The 18,397-nt window shown below is 44.2% G+C and overlaps 1 protein-coding gene across 1 annotated transcript in view; it reads right to left on the reverse strand.

Annotated features, from left to right (window-relative positions):
• The window catches only part of SMARCD2 (SWI/SNF related BAF chromatin remodeling complex subunit D2), a 756,802-nt gene that overhangs the window by 293,760 nt on the left and 444,645 nt on the right, over positions 1-18,397 (reverse strand). Inside the window, exon 8 of the mRNA XM_078645026.1 lies at positions 2,529-2,690. Within this exon, the coding sequence (XP_078501152.1) occupies positions 2,529-2,690 (162 nt within the window). The remainder of the gene's footprint in view (positions 1-2,528; positions 2,691-18,397) is intronic.

An 18,397-nucleotide genomic window follows, 5' to 3' on the forward strand; every position in this document is an offset into this window, starting at 1 on the left:
CACACTAGAATGACAGTATCAAATAAAATTGATTGCTCTCGGGATATAGCACACTGAAAGGAAAGGTACTTTATCACAACTGCAGCAACCCAAAAGGCTTGGGCTAACTTTGAATTTCACTGAATCACTGGACCTGGGCCAGCTCTCGAACACTGGCCCATGCAGAATTTCCAGTGTACCTCTTTGACCCCAAGGAGCTCCGCACATCACTGTATGGGAAAGCAAGAACCAAAGCCAGAATTCTTCCCTTTCTTCCTTAACAGGGTAAGGTCTATATTCCCACCACTGAGCTAAACACTTTGCTGCTCCTGCTGCTTGATGAGTCGCAGAGTGTCTGCCATCAGCTAAAGCCAAGATCCGGTGTTGTAACATTTGCGATGAGATGGTCAGAGAGCCTGCTGGGACTGGGAGCCTATTACCAGTACCCACTAAAACCTGCACCTTCATTGCAAGCAGCATCCTGATTCATTACAATCCATGTGATTTACCTCTGCTGTTAGCTGGAGCGAAATATTATTTTAACTAGATGTCCATGTTTTGGCTGTGTGCCTGACAGCACATCACTGTAGCATTCTGTGATATTTTGCAACCTGATGTCTGTGTAAGGCCTTTAAGCCCAAGAACACATCGTCATTTGGCCCTGAATTCTTCTGCAAACAAACATCCATATTAAATGCTGCGTGTTCAACTGCACATCACCGTTGCATTCTGATCTTCTGACCGGGTGTCGTTTTCAGTTTGTGATATCGCTAGTACATAACCATGCGCCTATGTTCGTCTGTTTCCTTATCTCTGTGTGAGTCTACGTACCACATAAGTCTCTGCTGCCGCTGAACAACCCTCGCACTAATATCCCTGAAGCATGAATGTAGACCCATTTCTGTAGCTGGAGGAGAGTGGCCTGATTCAATTACCAAGACTGTATCAGGTATCAAGGTGTGTTTGTACAAATGCTACAGCCCAGACACTGCGCTTGACTACGGAGCCATGTCGTATGAATTGTCTGACATTGTATGAAAATTCGAGCTTTGGATATAAAGATTGAAATTCGACGGATAGATCATTTTTGGCAGCAGGATTAGTTTGATGCCCGCAACATCCATTAAGACTGCGAATGCATTAGCAATATTTGCGGGTTACGATCAACAGTTGTGGCACGACAGCTTGCCACTTCTTGACATCATCCTGGAGGACAAAACGGAGGCTATAAAACGACGAAGATATTTTTTGCGTTACTGGTGAGGATAATTGAAGAGCCAACGGTGAGGATCTAGGCAGGACATCACAGGAATTAGATTTTCATGCATGTTTTTGTGCATGCTCATGTTCTTCCTTTCTGAGGTGTTTTAAAGAGGATACCTCAGTTTCTCCTTCTAGCAGGTGGCTGTAGGATCTTTAGACAATATGTCCAGCTCTGGACACTCTACACGTCTCCTTTTATGCGCTGCCTTCCTGGAAGTGTTTGGTGTAGCACTTTTCACTATATTATCCCCCCTTAGGAGGGGGCATTTCTTCTGACTCTCTATGACATAGAGTGCTAACCTCCTCTCCCTGTCCTTCAGAGTTTTAGAAGGAAAAGTCTAACAAATGTCGCAGTGTGAAGCTTTGTGAGTTGGATAGATGCAATAAATACATTGTTCATGTGGTTCATCAGATTAGATCTTTTTCTGTCTAGAGGAAGAACGAGATTTGAAAAGGATTTTTCTCTCCATGTCAGTCATGCTGACTGCTGGTGATGGAGGAGAGATCTTCATGTCCCAGAAAGAGATTATTCCCTAAAAGAAGTTCTAGTTCTCTGAAGGTAGAGCTGGGCCAGTCCTAGGGTAGACCAGAAAAAGTAATAGGTTAAGGTCACCAAGAGGTTAGAGTCGAGCTCTCCTTGGGGTTCCCCTCACACACGTGTGGTATGAGGAGGATATGCTACTAAACAAACATGGTTGTTGAGGCCTAGGGACATTTTAACACTATATAATGCTATTTAAGATTACCCGGGATTCCCAGCCTGACGACTGGGAATGATTCAAGCATGTGAACATATTAAAGATCAAAGCGCCTTAAAAATTCTACACTAAACAAACGGTGGCAGTATTTTTAGTTTTAGTAACAAATACAAAAGGAGATGAATGTTTAAGGATTACATTTTGTTACAATTAACATTGCTGTGTTGCATATGAGCTGCCTCAAATATGTTACAAAGGTGCAAGGGTTAAATGCGGCCTGTGGTGAGACTGATGAAACAATCCACAACTGCATTCCAAGGAGCCAACAGGTAATCAATTTTGCTGATTGGAGTACTTTGCTGCATTCATGGTAACGTGCTCCACAACAAAATGTTCCTATTCTATCAACAGGAGAGAGGCTTAATGGCTTTTTCCCATTTAGAGCACAACATATATGCTACTTTAAGTCCTTTGACTCTATGCACGTTCACAAATTGCTTGCCTGGTATTTATTTCAGAATAATAAACATATGATAGCATAAAAATATATACAAATAGAATCCTATAGACCAGGCGAGAGCTGCTCACCTGTTTGAAGTAGCGATTGCAGTTGATGAACTCCTTCTCATGGCTATCCTGCAGTTTATTCGTTTTGATGTAGAGCCACAGGGCCTGCATGATGTTGGCCCGAGTCTGGGTATGGACACCTAGCAGCCGGGCCAGTCGGGGGTCCAGTTTATACTGTGGAGGCTAGAGGAAACCATTAACAAAGATAAAAGGTAGAGCTTTATCATGAGGTAATTAGTAAGCAGTGCTGACAGATGGCAGTGAACATTTTCTAAAGCGTAGAGGATGATAGACTTGAAGAGTGAAAACTATGCTTCAATACAAATCTCAAATTTTGAGTACCTAGCATTAGTGCAAAGGCTTTTGCAACTCCAAATATCTATTTATACAGTGACATGTAAGCCCCTCTCTAAACCTTATGTATATTGTTCCCCAGCTAGTATTTAAAAAAACATACACATTATCAATGGATTAAATAATGGATCCAGTAAAGTTATTTTTAGCTCAAGCTAGACAGCTCAGCTGACTCTTCGAGACCAGCTGTAATCCGTCTGTGTGCATCAAGTCCATCCCCTTTTTTGCCACTGCCTTTCATTTGTCTACGTCAGTGTCCTTCAACAATTCTTGCTTGCTAGTGGTCAGTCCTGGCTCTTTGCCTCTCCTTTCTATTTTCTGTTCCTCCCACAGAGCAGGGGCTTCGTACTGTCTCATTCTGCTATGGTTCTTTATCTGTTCTCTTGTGGACTCTTTTTTTTCTTGGTTTCCTGCTCTGTTATGGTTTGTCATTGTTCAGCTTCAGTGCCCTAGCTTCTTATATTTAACCCCTTCCGTGCTCATGAAAATTGCGCACTGTGCCGGAGTTTTCATTTGGACGGACGGGGGCTCCCGGCCGTCACGAGCATACAAGGGGTTAAATATAGCATCCCTCTTAACACCACAGTGGTGTTACTGCGGCCTACCCTGCCCTCCCTCCCTCTGGGTTGCCTAATAAGGATTGTGGACATTATCTATCAGCAGTGCGCCCCTTTCACAAGCTGGTTTAATGTTATTGTTGTTTATTTCCTGACTCCTTAGTCCCACTTTCTCTGCTCTCCATCGCCCCTCCTCCTCCCAATCAGTCAGCCGGCTCCAGAGAAGGGAAGCCAGATGGACGCCTCAGAGCAGGGGTACGGTACTGCTCTGTGCCTGCCCCTCATAGCTGCCCGCCCGTGGACTGGCTCTGGTTTTTGCCTAGTCTTGGAGTTTGTGTTCCGCAGAATCCGAGCCTCCTTCAGCTGGCTGCTTCAGGTAAACAACTTCGGCTCTCTTTACATTCACTTGACTTGAAAGGGCTCGTCATATTTGGGGCAGCGAGTGTTTTCCAGAAGTGCAAGCAAGTTCCCCTCACATTGACCACCCGCCCGGTAACTGCTCTTCCTTTGTGGAGGAACTCACCGACTTCATCAGTGACCAATTTTCTCAAAGTGACAGACAGATCTTTCTGGGTGACTTTAATCTACACTGGGGCTCTTTGGAAGACTCGGCTACCAACAAGCTTGCCACCTTTCTCTCAGCCCATGATCTCTTCCAACATTGCTCGGAAACCACACACTCTAAGGGCTCAATTCTGGACCTTGTTATATCCAAAGCAGACCTGCTGACTATTGCTCCCCTCATTCATGTAGACTGGTCTGACCACTTCCTCATTCACTTCTGTTTTCACCTAACGCATGTTATAACTCTCGGCCAACCTAAAAGTGCTACTGCCTGGTTCGGCAACACTAAAAACATTGACCTTGACACTCTTTGTGATTCTGCTATGCGGTCACATCCTAGACTAGACCTTAACGTGGATGTCAACGATCTCACCTCTCAGTGCCTTTCAGTCCTAGCCGTCCAAAACGATAATGTTGGTCCGCTCCGAAGCAAAAGGAAAAGACCCACCCCCTCAGGATCTTGGTTCAATAAAGCTCTCTATTATGAAAGGAAGAACCTTAGAATCTTGGAGAAACATTGGAGAAAATCTCCATCCACCTCCAATCTCTCTCTTTTACGTTCAGCAAGATCCAAATACCACAACCACATCTTCCATGAAAAAGCATCGCATTTCAGATCCCTCCTTGAATCAGCCAAAAACAGACCCAAAAAACGTTTTGACCTCATCAAAACCCAAACTGCTCTCCCCTAACCATTAAGCCTGAGGATTCCACAAAGAAAGCAGCAGATTTCGCTATATTCTTTGATGAAAAGCTCAAAGCCCCGGTGGATCAGGTCGCCCACCCCACCCCCATTGAGGAGCGGAAATCCTTAGTCACTATGCAGAACTTTGATGTCATCTCGGAAGATGACCTCCTAAATTGCATCCTGGAAACTAAACCCTCCAACCATTCCTCTGACCCCATCCCTAGTGTCATCGCCATCGATTTCTACACCAATACTCTCTCTTTCTGGACCAGGCTAGTTAATCTCTTCACAAAAGAACAACTAGAGAGTAAGGAGATGGAACAGGTACTTGTCCCTTTCCGTGAATAATATACAAAAACAACATGGACAAGTCCTTAACAGGTTAAGGTCATGGTTGTCGAACTGCACCTTGGTAGAGGAACGCAGACAACAAGTGGTTGTCTTAGGAAAACTCTCACCCACCTACCTAGTAGGTGGCATGCTTCATCCTCGCGGTCCACCTGGATTGCCGAGTGCAATCCAGTTGTGCTTCAACATAGCATTTCACTTTCCACAAAATAACCTGCTCCGCTGTAAATCAGGCGTTGAAGCACAGCTGGCTTGTTCTCAGCAATCCAGCTGGACCCCGATGATGAAGCATGCCTCCTACTAGGTAAGTGGGTGAGGGGTTTCCTAAGACAACCACTTGTTGTCTGCGTTCCTCTACCAAGGTGCAGGTCGACAACCATGACCTTAACCTGTTAAGGACTTGTCCACGTTGTTTTTGTATAGTTAATCTCTTCCTCAGTTAAGGCTCCCTCCCTGTTGCTCTCAAATCAGGACAGGTTACCCCCCTTCTAAAAAAAACTCTCCGCTGATGCGACCGACCTCAACAACTTCCGCCCTATCACCAACCGTCCTTTTCTTTCAAAAATCACCGAAATATGTGTTGCGATATAACTTTTCCTACATATTATGGAGGATAATCTCCTCGACGTTTTCCAGTCTTGCTTCACCCAAAATTGCAGCACTGAAACAGCCCTGCTGCAAGTGATTGATGATGCACTGCATATACTTGACTCTGGGGAATTGTGTCTTCTGATTCTTCGAGACCTCTCTGCAGCCTTTGACACTGTTAACCATAACACCCTCCTCAACACTCTTCAACAGAGAATGGGATTGGATGGCACAGTGCTTAAATGGTTTGCCTCATTCCTCTCGGACAGATCCCAAAGGATCAAGATAGCAAACAGTCTTTTGTCTCCATTGGCTGCAGGTCAAGACGTCCCTCAAGGTTCTATCCTGGCACCCACTTTGTTTAATCTCTACCTGGAACCATTAGGGAACATCCTAAGTAAATCTGGGATCCATTACCATCTTCATGCGGAGGACACCTAAATCTACCTCAAGGTGTCGTCCGCACACGATCTTTCACTACTCAACTCTATTCACAACTGAATGTTAGCTCACCAAATCATTCTAAATCCCGCCAAAACTGAATTCCTCCTCTTTTCTACCTCTCTCTCTCCCCTCCGCCTGTTCAATCTTGGATGGATCAGCTGAACTTACTCAACAACAAACCCATCATTGTCGACAGTGCTAAATCCCTAGGTGTCATACTTGACAAAAGACTCAACCTTATCTCCCACATCAACTCTATTGCTAAGAACGCTCGTTACCAGTTGCGCCTTCTGTGGGGGACTCATCGGTTCTTCCCGGAGAAAGACTTTAAAACTTTGGTACAGTCGCTGGTTCTCTCTAGACTGGATCATTGCAATTCTCTTCTGCAGCGCCTACCCAAATCCCACCTCTCCCCTCTCAAATCCATCCTCCATTCAGCAGCTAGCTTCATTTCAGGGTCTAAAAACGAAGCGGCCATGTCACTCCTGTCCTGTACTCTCTTTGATGGCTTCCGATCGAGGCAAGATCTATTTACAAAACTGCCTGCATCACCCAAAAAGCCTTGCACACGTCCCCCCCTCGTTACCTGGCGAATAAATTGAAATTGTCCCTAGGCTCTCAACCTTCTCGCAATGCGGAAAAGCTTCTGCTTGAGACCCCCTCCTTCAAAAGGGAAGGATCGATGGAGCAATCCTACTCAGACAATGCTTTGAAAATCTGAAACTCGCTTCCCCCATTGCTCCGTGCCACCTCCTCTACCCGGATCTTCAAAGCTGACCTCAAATCTCTTCTCTTAAAAAGACTCTTTCAGAACTAAAACTTTCATTCTCAGGCTCCTCTAGAAGTTCGCTCAACATTGCAAATTTGTATTTTTTCTTGTACATTCCTCACCCTTGCGCGCTGTGTTGCATTTTCTGTTTGTGTACCCTTCCTTTTAAGTCTCCTATTTATCTTTGTAATGTTCTATTGTGTAACACTTTTCTCTTGTAACGTAACTGGTTATATTGTTCTGTGCTCTGACACCTTCGGGTAATGTCTGCGCTTTATAAAAATCCACTAAATAAATAAATAAAAATATACTGAGCCTCGAGCACAGTGCATGGGGCCCCTCCTCCTGGTCTGGACTTCATAGCCTAGCCGGCATGGATTAGCGTCTGCCGAAGCCCTGCCTCCTCCCACTAGTTGCTTCCGGTAAACAGCCCTCTGCTCCATTTACAATAATTTGACTGGACGGGATTTGCTGTAATGGGGGCAGCAAGGAGAGTTCCCCACAATATCCTGAGGATGATTCCATCATTCAGTCCAAGGAAACCTCTAATTCCAGGCTAATTACTTGTAATTCTATTGTAATTGTATTCTATTTCTATCTCCATCCCTGTCTGTGCAATGTGGGGTCCTCCAGGGGTCGGCATTAAGTCCGACCCTCTTTAACATTTATGTGACCCCCCTTGCCAGACTAATTAGATCTTTTGGGATGGAGGTAGTCTCATGCGCGGATGACACGCAGATCCTCGTCTCTCTCTCTCAGTCAGTTACCTCGACTGCCTCCAACTTTAGATCTTGTATGGAGGCAGTCGGTCAATGGATGATCTACAATTCGTTGAAACTGAATGGGGAGAAGACTGAGGTGATGGTGTTCGGAGGAAAGGAGGAAAGGAGGGGATCTGGTCAGCCGACTGGTGGCCAGACTCATTGGGAGCTTGCCCTGTCCCTGCCTCTTCTGCTACAAACCTTGGGGTCGTGATAGATCCCACCCTCAGTATGTGCCAACAGGTTAACAGAACTGTAGCTACCTGTTGGGGTATCATCCACATACTGAGGAAGATTAGGCACTACCTCTCACAGCAGGCAAGGAAACAACTTGCAGTTGCCCTGGTTGGTGCACGGCTGGACTACTGCAATGCGCTGTATGCAGGACTGACTAAAAGCCTGCTGCAGCGCTTGCAGGTGGTCCAGAATGCAGCGGCTAGGTAAAGTCCACATTTGTAAAGCGCACAATCACCCGTAAGGGTCTCTAGGCGCTGGGGGCCGTCGGGAAGATTAAGCGAGCTATTGCCCAGAGTCACATGGTGCTGGGCTAACCTGCCGCCGGAGCCGGGGATCGAACCCTGATCCCCAGATTCCAGCGTCAGTCGCCCTGGCCGCGGCGCCACACCTCTCCCTAATGTTCTTGATCTACCCCGGAGCACCTCAGCTACCTCTGCCAGAAAATCACTTCACTGGCTACCTATAGAGGACCGTATAATGTTCAAGACCATGTGCATGATCTACAGGGCCCTAGCAAAAAGTACCCCTACTGGAATTGGATCCATTCTGTCTCGCTACAGCCCCGGTAGGAACCTTCGTTCCTCTAATAGACTCCTTCTCTCAGTTCCTCGCATTCGGAAAACCAGATGGGGTGGTAAAGCCTTCTCCAATCTGGCACCTAAATGGTGGAATGCCCTCCCTTTGGAACTAAGGTCCCTTCCCACCCTTCAGCTTTTTAGAAATGCTCTGAAAACCCATCTCTTTGTGCGGACATACCTATAGTTGTGCTCTGCCCCTTTTGATCTGGTTTTGGTAGGCGCCTTGATACCTTCGAGTTTTAGTTGCGCAATACAAATTACCTTTCAATTCAATTCAATGCGGCACTCTTTCCTACTGAGATGAGTTTCGCCTCATATGACATGGCGTTTCTTTCTTTTTACAAGAGGCTAATCACACTTTCAGAGGAAAAGCAGAGTTTGTTGTTTATAAAATAGACAATGATTATATTGTGCCATCCTACCTGCCACTAAATTATGAAATTACATTTCGGGGTAGCCTTAGCACTGTTTGGAAAAGATTGTAAGTGGTTTTTTCCCCTATCAGAAACATTAACGTTTGGAGAAGGGGGTCAGGTCTGGACACTTTCGTGTTTTTTTAACTGTTAATGGTGAGCGTGGTACCCGTTTCACGGACACCGCGCTCTGCAGCATAATAGATTGTGCCATGGAAACGAAGATGCAATCGTTCCTGAGGCTGCATGCTAAAGTGTGATTATCACAAGGAAGGCAACACCTTCTTCTGGTCCCCTTTAATAGCCAAGGGCATGGTGCAGGATGGCATTTTTTAACCCATACGTACAACTGTAAAATTGTATAAAGCAATCGTAATCTTGGCCACACATTGAATATTTGCGTGCTGTGAGGTATGCCTTCGATTCGCAGTATGAAGGCGAGGCTGCTATTTCAAGGTATAATATATGTAAACAATCACAGACGATGAAGATGCTGTTACCGGTCGCGCCTGATTTGTCTCAGAGACAGTCGTTCGCGGCCCCTCTGACTCTCTGCGTCTGCTCTGGGTACCACCAGCAAAAGTGTAAGATCCTCATGCAGCTGGAAAGGATGACGCAGGACACAAGGATGTGGAAAAGAGGTTCAGGTTTAACCCAAGGAGAAGGTAGACCCATCCAGGCCACAGCCAGTCAGGGTAACCGCTCATAGGCATTTCAAATAAAGCATTCTAACCAAGGAAACTAGGAACAGCCTGCAACCATGGTGAGGAACCATGAGTAACCATGATACAGTAGCACCATGACGTCATAGACTTGCAAGTCTCAGATGCCACACACCTTCCCTCGTTAACACAGAGAGGAAAGATGAGAGAAGACCAAAATAATGTACAAAGATCTTGAAACATAGTCACCTAAGTAACAAGGTTTAACAACAACCCTAGAAGACATGTGTGGGGTAGCAAAAGAGTTAGAAGTAGAAAGTGCTCCAGGGGAAGCTCTTTCACATGAAATTGGACTAGAACACACAAATTCCATGGTCCTGAGTCCTCACAGCATTTTTCAACACCTTAATAACATGCATAGGCTTTGAGAACATAATTTTATGACCCAGAAGACTGACAACAACCATGTCACCTAATTTAACCACAGTGTCTTTATCAAATTTCCTGGAATCAAAATTCACTTTCCTAGCTAAACACGTGTCCTCTTCCTTCTTGCGCCAGTTTATGGCAGACTCATGGGAAGAGGATCGTGAGATAGACTCCTCATCAAGTTACCCATGAAGGTTCAACTAAAGCGCATGGAGTCCTACCTTTGAAGAGAACAAAGGGAGACTGACCAGTAGAACTGTGAGGAGTTACTCTATAATTCGTCACCATTTTTAGGACTTGCTCCTTCCAGTTAAGCCCAGCGTTCTTGGCCCAGGAGATGGTCTCCTTTAACACCCTATTGAATCTTTTAACCATGCCATTAGTTTCTGGGTGGTAAAGGGAGCACTTTTGTGTTTAATGCCACTGTTCTTCAAAAATGACTCCATTTCCTTTGAGACTAACTGAACCCCCATTGTCAGTGAGATGGATTCAAGGGTAAACTTCCCTGGCTTTGAAACCCTCGAAGAATCTAATCACCTGAATGGTCTCTATGCTAGAGGTAAAGTGGACTACCGGCCACCTACAAAATAAGTCCAGGAGTCCCAAAATGAAGACTTGCTGCCCATTCGAAAGAACAGGACCCTCAATATCTAGAGCCACTTCTTTCCAAGGCCCACATGGCAGCTCCCTGATAACCATGGGTTGGACTCTCAAAAGATTGGACTTTTCACTCGTAACACACACTATGCAGTCCCTTACAATCCTTTCAACACAAAAGTCCATGCCCGGCCACCAGTAAGAAGACCTGAGCCTCTCTTGGCCTTAGACATACCAGAGTGAGACTCATGAGCCAACTCCACTAACTCCTTGTGAAGCTCAAGAGGAGGTATTAGGCATGTGCCACGTACAAGCATCTTATCATACACAGCCAATTCATCTTTGACTCCCCAGAACTTGGAAGCTTGAATGAATGAATGAATGAAGGGGAACCTATATTGCGCAACTTAGCCCAAGGGCATCAAGGCGCCAAACCGCAGCCAAATGTCTTCAGATCACCGAGCCCACGTCAACGAATAGACCTCGCGAAAGAACCAGGTTTTCAGTTCTTTACGGAAGCATGCCAAAGAGGGTAAACCCACCAGCTCAGGAGGAAGAGAGTTCCAGAGCTTGGGGACCACGGTGGCAAAGGCTTTACCTCCCCATTTTGCTTTGGCAAATCTAGGGACTGATAGAAGGTTTTTGGAGGATGAACGAAGGACTCTGTTAGGGGAGTAAGGATGAAAGAGGGACCTAATACCCTGAGATCCCGAGCCATAAATAGCCCCGTGGGCGAGGCAAAGAAGCTTAAAAGATATCCTAGAGTGGACCGGCAGCCAGTGAAGGGTTTTCCTGGCCAAGGTTGCAGAAGAAAGCCTGGGAAGATTAAGGTCCAGCCTGGCCGCAGCGTTTTGCACCATCTGAAGGCGATGGACAAGACTCTTATTCATGCCCACATACAGGGCAATACAGTAGTCTAATCTCGAAGAGACGAGGGCCACTGTAGCCTGCTACCGAGAATCCGGGGAAAGAGAACATGCGACCTTTCTGAGGATCCTGATAATGCTTCCTCAGAAGCTTGTTTCTCTGAGCGCCAGTGATTGCAGATGAGGCCCATTACCTCAGATAAGACAGGATCTAAGGATAACTTGAGCCGCCACTGACTCTCATCAATGATTCCTTTGCCAATCACGCACACATGAACATCACTGCCACTCCATTCATCATAGTTGCACGCTAAGGACGTGACACCGTGGTTGGACCGTGTTTGCCAGGAGAAGAAACTCCTGCACTGAGAGAGGACGATATATCCATGGGGATGACATATCGAAAAGTATTTTCTTGGATAGTCCACACGGCGGAGATCTTTCCCGCCTGACTCGTCATCCTGTTCTTCCAGTTCAAACAACGGATGCCGGTGAGCTCTAGCAGCATGGCATAGAATTGGTGGATTTGAAAATTATGCACTCAATTGCCCTAGTCCTGATGAGGCCAACAAGTAGTGTGGCTGAAACGCTCCGACAGACAATTTAAGACACCATATAAAAACAGAATAATATGTAATAAATCAGGAGTACAACAAATAAAGAGGTTGGAACTTTGAAAACCTCAAGATGGCTCCAAGATAGTGATCTATCGTTGAAGGGAATGCTCAGTGTAAAATATTTTTGAGTAGCATCCCTATTGATTGGAAGGTTCTAGAGATTTATGTCCACAGGAAGAGATAATTTAGGTATCACTTCGTCTTACTGTTGAGTGCAATTATCTATCCCGAGGCATTGTTTTTAGTTAATTGTACTCCATTCATCATCAGCGGTATCATCACGGGGTCCATCAACAACGAATCTAGAAAGCGTATCAGCAATGCAGTTTTCCACCCTAGAGATATACCTGATGTCAAAATCATACTCCTGGAGAGCTATGACCCACTTAGTAATCCTACCAGAGACTATATCGATCCCTTTTTTAGAGAAAATTTCAGAAAGTGCCTTGTGATCAGTTTTGACCAAGAATGCTGTCCCCCAAAGAAACTACTTAAGCTTTCTGATGGCCCAGAACACAGCGAGAGCCTCGCGCTCATTCACAGAGTAACGCGACTCGGTCTTTGAGTCCACGTGAGATGAATGTGATGGTTTCCATTCCATTTTCACCTTCTTGCTGAAGTACAGCTCCTAACCCCTTAAGGCAGTGGTAACAATAGAGGTCTTGGTGGGATCAAAGCTCCTAAGACTGGGGGCATCACAGAGTCTTTTATTAAGAGAAACAAATTCACAATCACAGTCTTTGCTCCACTTGAACTCTGTGCTTTTCTTTAAAAGACCCCTCATACTGGTGCAATGCTCAGCAAAACCTTGAACGAACTTATTATAGTATTGGATCATCCTGAAAAACTTCATAAGTTCCTCTCTACAGGAGGGAGGTGGCATCTGAGAGATCATGTTCACCAGATTGGACTTGGGAGCAATACCATCCCCATAGATCATGTGCCCCAAGTAATGAATCGAAGAAGTCGCAAATTGACACTTCTCCAATTTTATGGCGAGATTGGCTTTTTCAAAGACCAGGATATCGTCTTGATAGATGCACACACCATCACAACCTTTGAGGACGTTTCCATTGCACGTTGAAAGACGGAAGCCGCCGACACCAGGCCAAACGGCATCCGAACAAATCTGAAAGTCCCATATGCGTTAATAAAAGAGGTGAAATCACTTGAAGTTTCTGCCAGCTCAATCTGGTGATAGGTTGAAGCCAAATCAATGGAGCTAAAGACTTTGGCACCACCCACCAACGCTACCAATTCAGCAATATTGGGCAAAGGATAGCGATCTACCACCACACACTTGTTGAGTTGCCTCAAATCCATACACAAGCGGAGAGACCCGTTGGCCTTGCATGCTGCCACAACTGGAGCAAGCCAATCAGTACCAGTCACCTCTTCAATTATTCCACCTGCCTTGAGCTTTTCTAACTCTTTCTTCATCTCTTCCCTCACAGCTAAAGGCACACTTCGAACCTTACATCTAGAGGGTTGTGAGTTAGAGCGTAAGGGAATGTCCAATTTAAAACCTTTGAGACAACCAAGACCCTCTCTCAAAACATTGGGAAATCTACGTTCAATGTGAGTCTCAACAGTGACAACAGAATTAAGACAAGCTGACTCAACTTCACGTTTAAGGATGATGGAGATGGACTACTAGGATCTAGCATGACAACTAAGTCCCCCTGGTGAAACCAGCTGATGATGCTATCACTTTTCTGAGAGATGTAAACTTTACCTGAAACATATCGCCCACCGTACTCAATGAGACCCAAAAAGTAACAGCATAAAGGTATAGGCTCACCACCATAAGCCAAGGGACGTATGTCCGGTTTTAGAAGGGAAATTTTACTAGCAAGTTTTGCCTGATAGAAAGCCTTGGAGACTATAGTAATCTTAGCCTCCCGAGTCGAACAGAACTTTAGTAGATTCACCTTCAACTTGAATAGTGTCAATAGGACAAGATTTTTTTTCCAAAGCAGAGTCAATTTGGACAACTATTTGTCCACAGACAAAGTCTTCCTCAATAACACGTTTCAATGCTCTTAACTTTAGAATCGGAAAGCTTGCTCTTACAAACAACTAAAAGATGACCCTTCTTCTTACATTTCGAACAAACCACATTCAAGGCAGGACATTTTTTATCGTTGGCGAAATTCCCTACTTTGTTACACCTAAAACACTTGGGAACAAATGTACTTTTTTAAAACTTTACTGCGCTATCAGTTTTTGATAGCGCCTTGGCTTCTTCCTTGACAACTTGAACAGAAACTTGCTTGTTCTTCTTTAAGGTATCAACATACTTTAGAGAATGTTCAATCCTTTTTGCCACTTGTAATACTTCATCCAACGAAGGTTCGTCTCTCAGCCACAATTCTTCTTGAACCTATTCAATACTGCATCCTAGCCTGAACTGGTCTCTTATTCTCTCATCCAGCAACTCACCAAACTTGCAAGAAGACACAAGTTTCCTAAGATGAGTGACATACACCTCAACAGATTCTCATTTTGTAGTCTCTTGACAAACTGGTACCTTTCAAGTATGGTGCTCACCTTCGGCAAATAATGTTTATCAAGCTTACTGATGTAGATTTCATACTCATTAAGATCTTTGCTCTCTGCATCACTAAGTTCAGGAAGTTGATCAAATACATCTTGCCCTTCTGGGCCCAGCCAATGCATAAGAAGAGAAGTTCTGCGCTCACCGCAAACCCTGGCATAATGCTCAAAAACCCTTTTCCACTTCTTTCATTGAAGGGCAGGCTCACCGGGTGACATTAAGAAAAAGGGGAGAGCTGTCACATGTGCATGACTTACTAGGTAAGAAACGGTTTAAATTTGAAATGGCACACAAATAAAGAGAATAGAGATGTGTTTAGGAGAACCAAAATAAATGTTCCAAATTCACTTTTTTTTTTAAATTGGGAGTGAGTCACAAACAAGACAGTATATGCAGTATCTATAACTAAAGATAACTAAAGTCAAAGAAGTGGCAAATGGCGTTCACAAAAAGTACTACACATGTGTATGTGCGTGTCACAGAAGTGGCATGCAGCGTAATGATAATGGTGCGAGTGTGTGCATGTCACAGATGTGCACACAGCGTAAAAGTAAAGTGTGTGCGCGTCACAGAAGTGGCACGCAGCGTAATGATAAAGGTGCAAATGTGTGTGTGTCACAGAGGTGGCACACAGAATGTGGAATACGTAGCGTAAGAGTATAGTTAGTAAAAGCAAAATTATGGTGTGCATATCACCGTGTGCGTAATTTGTACAATTCTTATGATCTTGGATTGTTATACTTATAATGGATATGCGGTGTGCATATCACAGAGTGAAAAGTCGTCGTAAATATAATTAAATCAATATAACCGTCTTTGTAAACTTTGAGATCCCACGATGTCCGGATGACTACTCGCCTTGCTCCGTGTTGCAAATGGCTTTAATCTCTTCAAGCAAAAATCGTACGGCAATGTTGTAAATAGATTAGGTAGGCAGCAGGACACGTCTTCAGTTATTAAGATAGATTTATTAAGTTACAAGATAAGATAAGACAGCAGAGCAGTAAACCTCACAGCTGACCAGACCATCAACTGCCAAGGCTGGAATCTTCACATCACAGATCGAACACTCTTAGGTAATATGAGAGACTTGTAAGATAAGAACACTAAGAAAGGACTACAGACACCAAGTAGTCATATTGAAGTAAGTATAAATATACAACACATCTTCTCCCTTTACAGATAAAACACAAATGAAAGACTAAAACACCTAGTAAGAGTTAAAGCATGGAAACAAGAAAAGAAAACATATAACACATAAGAGGTCAGCAGCCACTTAGACTTCCAGATCACGAAGGCAAAGGGACAGAATCAAAACAAGGATCAACATGAAGATGATGAAGATCATGATGACCACCTTCTCCCCTTAAATTGACAAAGAACAAAAAGAGACAGTCTACTCTCTACAATCCGTCATTGTGGCTAGCAAAAACGAGAAGAGACAGTTTACTTCCTCCGATCAGTCTTTGTCCGCCACAGCTTCCCTCTCATTGTCGAAGATAGGAAAGTTCAACAAAAGCCTCCAATTCTCAAAAAGTTCTGGAAGAATGTTCCTGAAGAAAAATTTGGAACCAGTTTACTTACAGTCCAAAAACAAGTTCGGGACCAGGTGTCTAGGTTCTGGATCTTTTCCTCGGGTTGTGAGCCTCCGGTTGAAGTTCGGGCCACTACGTTCCCTTATAAATTGTATTTCTTTTGTGGACAAACTGTCTCAGTACTGTGGTCCCGGTTCAAAGAACCGCCTTGTCACAACTTTGTCGTGGTACTGGAGCTCTTGTCCTTCACGAATCTTGGTCGTTAACACTGTTGGTCCTGGGACTCCCTTTGTCTACTCCCGGTACTGCTTGTGGGACTTTTGTCCTCCTCCGGTCCTGGGACGTCCTTTGTCCTCTCCCGGTTCTAAATCTGGGAACTTTGTCCCCTTCCAGTCCTGAAACGTCCTTTGTCCTCTCCCGGTACGGATTCCGGGACCTTTGCCCCCTTCCAGTCCTGAGACGTCCTTTGACTTCTCCCGATTCTAATTCTTGGACCTTTGTCCCCTTCCGGTCCTGGGACGTTTTTCTTCTCCCAGTATTGATTCTGAGATGTTTTGTCATCTCCCGGTCCTGGTTCCTGGGACATCCTTTGTTCCTTTCTACTTCTGCCGGTCCTGGGACTAACATCGTCCTCTCCCGGTTCCTGGTACTGCCAAGGCTGGACAGAGACTGATCTGAGGACGTAAACTGTCTCTTCCCGTTTTTGCTGGCCACAATGACGGACTGTAGAGAGTAGACTGTCTCTTTTTGTTTCTTTGTCAATTTAAGGGGAGAAGGTGATCATCATGCATTAGTGGTTTTACACATTTCTTCTTAAGTTCTTGGCAGCAGATGCTGATTACATTCTTTTTATTTAATTAATTATTTTACTTGCGGCTAAATTCTTCAGTTTTCTTACGTTATGGATGTTTTTTCTTTAATTGCTTTTCTTCTTGTTACTGGATCAATACAAGGATACTTCTTGTTACTTGCCCCTGTTAGGTGGGTTCTTGTTTGTGAGGTCTTGCTCATGCTGCGCTGTTCTTCTTGTTGTTCTTAGTGTTCTTATCTTACCAGTCTCTCATATTACCCAAGAGTGTTCTATCTGTGATGTGAAGATCCCATCCTCGTCGCCAAAATGTTGTAAATAGATTAGGTAGGCAGCAGGACACGTCTTCATTTATTAAGATAGATTTATTAAGTTACAAGATAAGATAAGACAGCAGAGCAGTAAACCTCACAGCTGACCAGACCATCAACTTCCAAGGCTAGAATCTTCACATCACAGAAATAACACTCTTAGGTAATATGAGAGACTGGTAAGATAAGAACACTAAGAAAGGACTACAGACACCAAGTAGTCGTATTGAAGTAAGTATAAATATACAACACACTGGTCGCTAAGAAACCGCTAAACGCCAAAATGGCCGCCACGCCGGGTCACGTAATTACCTTACGTAAGGATGTGCGTGGTTCGGGAGTGCATAGTTCAAGTCAAAGGACAGCATTCTGAAGAAGATTTAACTAATGAAGGGGACTGATTCAATTAAGGAAGTCAGAGGCTGGAATCAAAAAACTAGTTTCAACAAAGCAAAAAACCTCTGACACCATAAATCACACTGGATTATTAATTGCAGTAGTTCCTTTTATTGACCCTGCATTTGTTTTTCTTTTTTTATATCTTTGTATTGAACTCCGCAATTAAGTGTTCCTTCACCATATACACAAACACTAATGTCTTTCTTAAAACAGGAAAGAAAACGGCTTTTTACGCACAATATGCAACTGTATACAATAAACACTTATCATACATATACATTACACCACGTAAAGAAATTACACAACATTCACATATTTACATTCAAAAACTGAAAAGCATTTGACACCTTTGATTAGCTTGCTCTTTTATAGGGGTTATTCCTATTTCTACCAAATTCGAATGTCCTTTTTTATTCACCGTGGCAAGACTATAGACAAGAGTAGGCGTGTTCTCCTTTCCTGAATTGTGGTTAGTTGGTGGTCTGAAAGAAACTCTATAGTTTATTAAAAAGGGTGGAGTTTATCTTATTCTAACTCTACCAAATGGAAAAAAACAACTTATTTATATTCATATGATTCTTTCTAGGACACTTCCTCATGCCGACGCGTTTCAACCTTGTGGTTGTGGGACCCACACATTAGATTGTTGCAAGGTCTTCATCAGGGCTGGTAGCGATTGTAGTAGGACAAATGACGGTGTCGTCTTTGTAGCAGAAGTATAAAGCTATTTTACCAGTGGGAGCTGTATATCGAGCTACAGTTACCAATCTCCTTCGCTCGATCTCGCTTCCCCAGAAGCGAGATCGAG

Source organism: Lissotriton helveticus, chromosome 5_1 (genome assembly GCF_964261635.1).
Source record: "Lissotriton helveticus chromosome 5_1, aLisHel1.1, whole genome shotgun sequence".
Classification (NCBI taxonomy): domain Eukaryota; kingdom Metazoa; phylum Chordata; class Amphibia; order Caudata; family Salamandridae; genus Lissotriton; species Lissotriton helveticus.